Here is a 4,517-nt window from a genome sequence, read left to right as displayed (position 1 = left end):
CGCTACCATGACGTCACGATTTTTCAATTGTGACGTAAGAGTTGTTTGACATGTATGGCTCTTTGGGAGGTAAAATAGAATGCTGTGTATCGAAATTGACAGATCAATTTAACACGATAATTTCACCTTTACCCACCGCGGTAACACAACTTTATTTTTATTGATTGCATAAGGGTTCTTAAAACATAGCATTATAAAACGATTGACAATAGTTGATGAAATTGTCAGGTTCGCTAAAAAGGGTGCGCATCAAACTTGGCTCAATTAAAACCCGTAGAAGCGAAGCTATATTAGCGTTAGAAAAATTTGAAATATATTATCAATTTCATATTATATTCGCTGTCCTTTGAAATTGTTAAGTTGTCTATAAAAACGTTGCATAACAAATTTGGCTTGCGATCAATTCCAACCGTCAAAGCAAAGTTATTCGGTTAGAATATTTTGTATTTGAAAAAAATTATCCACGGTGGGAAATTAAGTAATTAAAAATGTAATTATACAGCGCACGTGTGTACTACCCAGTATGCAGCAAGAAGTACAAGAATAAACCACAACGATATATCGCACCCCGATGCTATGAAGTCGAACGGCTTGATGCGTTCAGTTTGTTTCTTAAAGTATTACATCAAGCATCAAACAATACACTTCATTCCATGATGCATATTCCTCGCAGAAAGTACACATGAATCTCCGACAATAGAATCACTGACACAGTAGAGCAGTATGATTACTATTGTTCGTAGAACATATTGACATGAGCCAGGCATATCACGGAACAGACTGACAGACAGACAGAAGATAAATTATTTGGTGAAATAATGGCCAGCGATAAGACCATTTGGTCATCAAGTCAGCTGGTTACTTAACACGCGTGATATAAATATGAAAGAAAATAACACGAGGGATAGTGATGGGCACTAATTACCTGTATAGATTACAGATCAAAATGAAATGATACCAACGTAAATATACAAACATATCAATAACTTATCACATCCGTCTTTATACGTGTGTGGGACTCCGTGTAATGCGCCCTATTGCAACTATGAAATATTGTTTTATGCGGCGCTCCATGCATTTATATGTGAATATCATTGTTATTGTGTCAATGGCTTGTTCCCCAAGGCACTTCTATGAAACACTTGAACCACGCCGCTGCGCCTTTGGAAATGAAGTCGGTCATATATTTTGACGGATGACCCACATTCACAGTGATATTTGTATACATGCGCTCTTCTATATAGGATTCAACTTGATACCTTAACGTGCTGTATCCCTCATTTTGCATGCGCTTCGTCGCATGTTGCAATAACGCATACCTACCTCCGTTCTCCGCATTTGCACTCTCGTGGTCGTGCCGTATCATGCGAAATGAGCACTTCTGACCGTAGGGATTGTCAACTGTATATCCTAATGCGCTCAGTCGTAAAAACAAATCATCGTCCTCCCCGCCCCACCCCCAATACAGATTGGATAATCCATTTATTTCATCGAACTGTGCAGCAGTAACCATGGATACGCCACCGAAGTACGTGACAACAGGTCCCCATAAGATTGACCGCATAGTATTTTCGAAAAAGTCATAGCCTTGTTCAACGATGCGGCATTTCGCCTGGTATGAAAGCGGAACATACGAAAACTTATCTACCAGGGACGCAACCAGCCTAGGATTTGATTCGTGACACCAATACAAGCATCGGTCATCCTCGAGAAGTAAATCGACGTCGTGGAACACGTAACAATCGTAGTTTGCATCTTTTCTCGCCTCGGCTACGCCCGCATTTAAGAGTTTAGCGCGATTGAATATTCCGTTGCCGTTTTGAGTCATTACAAAAACTCGGTATTGAATGTCTTGTCTCTTCCAAATTGGATGCATATGCGAAAGTAAAACTCGGAGTTGCGAGTCTCGATTTCGCAACGGAATGATGATAGCGACTCTGTTTCTGGCGATGCAATCCGGTGGTGCATATTTCCCACCTTTGAATATGTCTGCGTTTTGCTCTATGATTGTAGCCCACGTGTGCTCCTTAAATATACATTGTACGTTTAATTTGCCAGTCAGCCGTTTTGGCCTTGACGGGCAAATGTAAGAATTTTGAATAAATTGTGTAGAATTCAAATTCTGTCGGTGTCCTGCCGTACTCACGTTGGGCAACGTCTTCAAGGTCCACGAAACTTAACGCTCTTTCTTCCAAATGTGTCGCCATTGAGTGATTGTATCACAAGATGAAGGAAAGGCAGATGAGGCTAAGTGCAAAGAGAACACATATGCGCCACACTGTCCAATATGTCCATCTCAAATTTCTCGACATCTTGATTTGTGCACTGGCTAATTGAATAGCAGATGCTAGAATCGCAGTGTCCACGCACCGTCTTCACATTCAGTTCTCAGTTACACTAAGTAATATGCTAAATCAAATAGACGAATCAATTTTGATATACATTCGACATGGCATACCTTCTTTGTGATTGGCACTGATGGCATAAAACAGTCAGGAGTTAAGCCCGAAATGATTTGTTTGTTTGAGGTATTGCAGGAGATCCCTGTTCTTCCAATCATGCAATTATATCTCGTATATTTATCGCGCCATACTCTGGCAATCGCTAGACATCCTGTCGTAATGACTCTAGTATAAAACGCCATGATTCGAGAGAATCTAGGATAGCGGTGGGCAATAATTTCACCGCCGGCCAAATGAGTAACAAAAAGTACGTTGGTGGCCGTGTCAACATGTTCAGATCACGATTACCCCATGTATGAACGTGTATAGTATACTGTATATATCAATAAGTTCAAATGTATACTATGTATGAATGTATAGTGGTTCTCAACCGGGGTGCCGAGGACTGCTTATGGGTGCTTCGAGAAATTGCGATGAAGAGGGTTGTCGACATATAACAAAAAGAGCATTCCAGAAGCTGATGGCTGATAAATGATCCTCGTCTGAAATAAGGCCATGATGTTGGTGATTGACCGAAAGCGATTACCTTTTTTTAGTAACCACCATCAGAATCTGGGTCTCAACATGAACAGTGATATAATCAAGTTGTTGAACTTATTTTCACAGTCACCAGCTCCCAGGTTACTGGAAGTGCTATGGGACAGCGATTTCTTTACATGTCAGAGGGTGCCGCGGGGTCAAACGGGTTGACAATCACTGCTCTATTGTTCTCCTGTTGTTAGCCCGCAGACTGATCACGGTCAGAGAAGTTAGTAATCTATAGTTCAAGGCAGTTCGTAGTCGTATGGATATAACTTATTAGTGTCAGCGATGTCAGCATAATTCTGGCACACCTTGGCAAAGTGCGGCCCGCGATGCGATTTTCAGTGACCCGCGAAAAGTTACCTGAAATTCAGAACATCAAACTTACTTTTGAATGTTAATGTTAATCCGTAGACTAAAATCATAGGCTGTAAACCAAACATTCGTTCACTATTAGGCCACTTTATTTATTTGCCGCGACGACACAGCCTACGTACGTCATACGAGTAATACAGATTCAAAATAAAGCCAATGTAGCAAAGTGTGCCGTAACAATTAAAGTCACAATAAGCCACTGTTACCATATCGTTTCGTACAAACCTTCTTTGTTGCCATTGCCACATTTACACACTATTATGTGCTTCAAATTGCTACGTGACACCTTTTCAAATCACTAATTCGTAAAACGATCAATCAGTGGTCGTTTGTTTGTTTGTTTTGTCGAACTCACGGTGTTTGTCGACTGCTATGGTCATTTACACCAGGCTGATATTCTTCATTTTTATCTCATAACTGCCGACTTATAGCACGGCCCACTTCCAGGCTTTTTGATAGACGCCGTTAGGCGAATGAGGTCGCGAGGAGGAGCCTAGATAAACCTTCAACACTTAGGTATCGCAAATCAGAAGTCGACCACGGTCGGACTCGAACGCGCAACGATGAAACGATTGACGGGTGGGCATGTCAAAAAAATAACGTGAAGACCGATGACCGAAATTCCAAAAAGACTCGGGCACTGAATATTTGTTAACTAGAGTCGGGGGTGGAGCCGTCGTTTTAGTTTGTGGCGAGCAGGTCGCCGTGGAGTATAATTTAATTCGATATTATGGCATAAAATACGAAGACACTCGGCTATGGGAGGGCGAATTTCGGAAGCACTGCTAGTTTCCATCAACAACAAAGGCTATTCACCAATATGTACACATCACATACACTCCACTTTACTCGGGAGGCAGCGACCAAGACAATATTTATAATATGTGGGTTAAAAAGAGAATAAAATGCATCATATATACCATTGTTTTGAATTATGACGGCGAATAAATATTATTTTTGTCAGTTAAACGTCATTTCCTCATTGCCGAATATCAATACATCCACTAAGCACCATGTATTAACATGCAATCATCGCCATGACCCATCATGAGAGTATGTTTCTATTTAAAAACTGTACAGAAGATCAGACACAATAGATTTTGATTTGTGATTTGCTGCTTTATAATGGCTAACTTGTTTCTCTGAGAGTCTAATTTT

At 40.7% G+C, this 4,517-nt stretch overlaps 1 protein-coding gene across 1 annotated transcript; it reads right to left on the bottom strand.

Annotated features, from left to right (window-relative positions):
* Positions 1 to 645: 645 nt before the first annotated feature.
* Positions 646 to 3,599, bottom strand: LOC145448818 (beta-1,4-galactosyltransferase 2-like). Its single transcript, XM_080327267.1, has 2 exons — positions 3,585 to 3,599; positions 646 to 2,158 (listed from the first exon to the last, which is right to left on the bottom strand). The coding sequence occupies exons 1-2, from the start codon at positions 3,597 to 3,599 to the stop codon at positions 1,106 to 1,108; spliced, it is 1,068 nt and encodes a 355-aa protein (XP_080183393.1). The 3' UTR covers positions 646 to 1,105.
* Between the last annotated feature and the right edge of the window lie 918 nt (positions 3,600 to 4,517).

The sequence above is a fragment of the Botryllus schlosseri genome, chromosome 10 (assembly GCF_051294905.1).
Source record: "Botryllus schlosseri isolate E-star chromosome 10, Bs_hap1, whole genome shotgun sequence".
Taxonomy (NCBI): Eukaryota; Metazoa; Chordata; class Ascidiacea; order Stolidobranchia; family Styelidae; genus Botryllus; species Botryllus schlosseri.
This window is presented reverse-complemented; position numbering and strand designations above follow the sequence as displayed.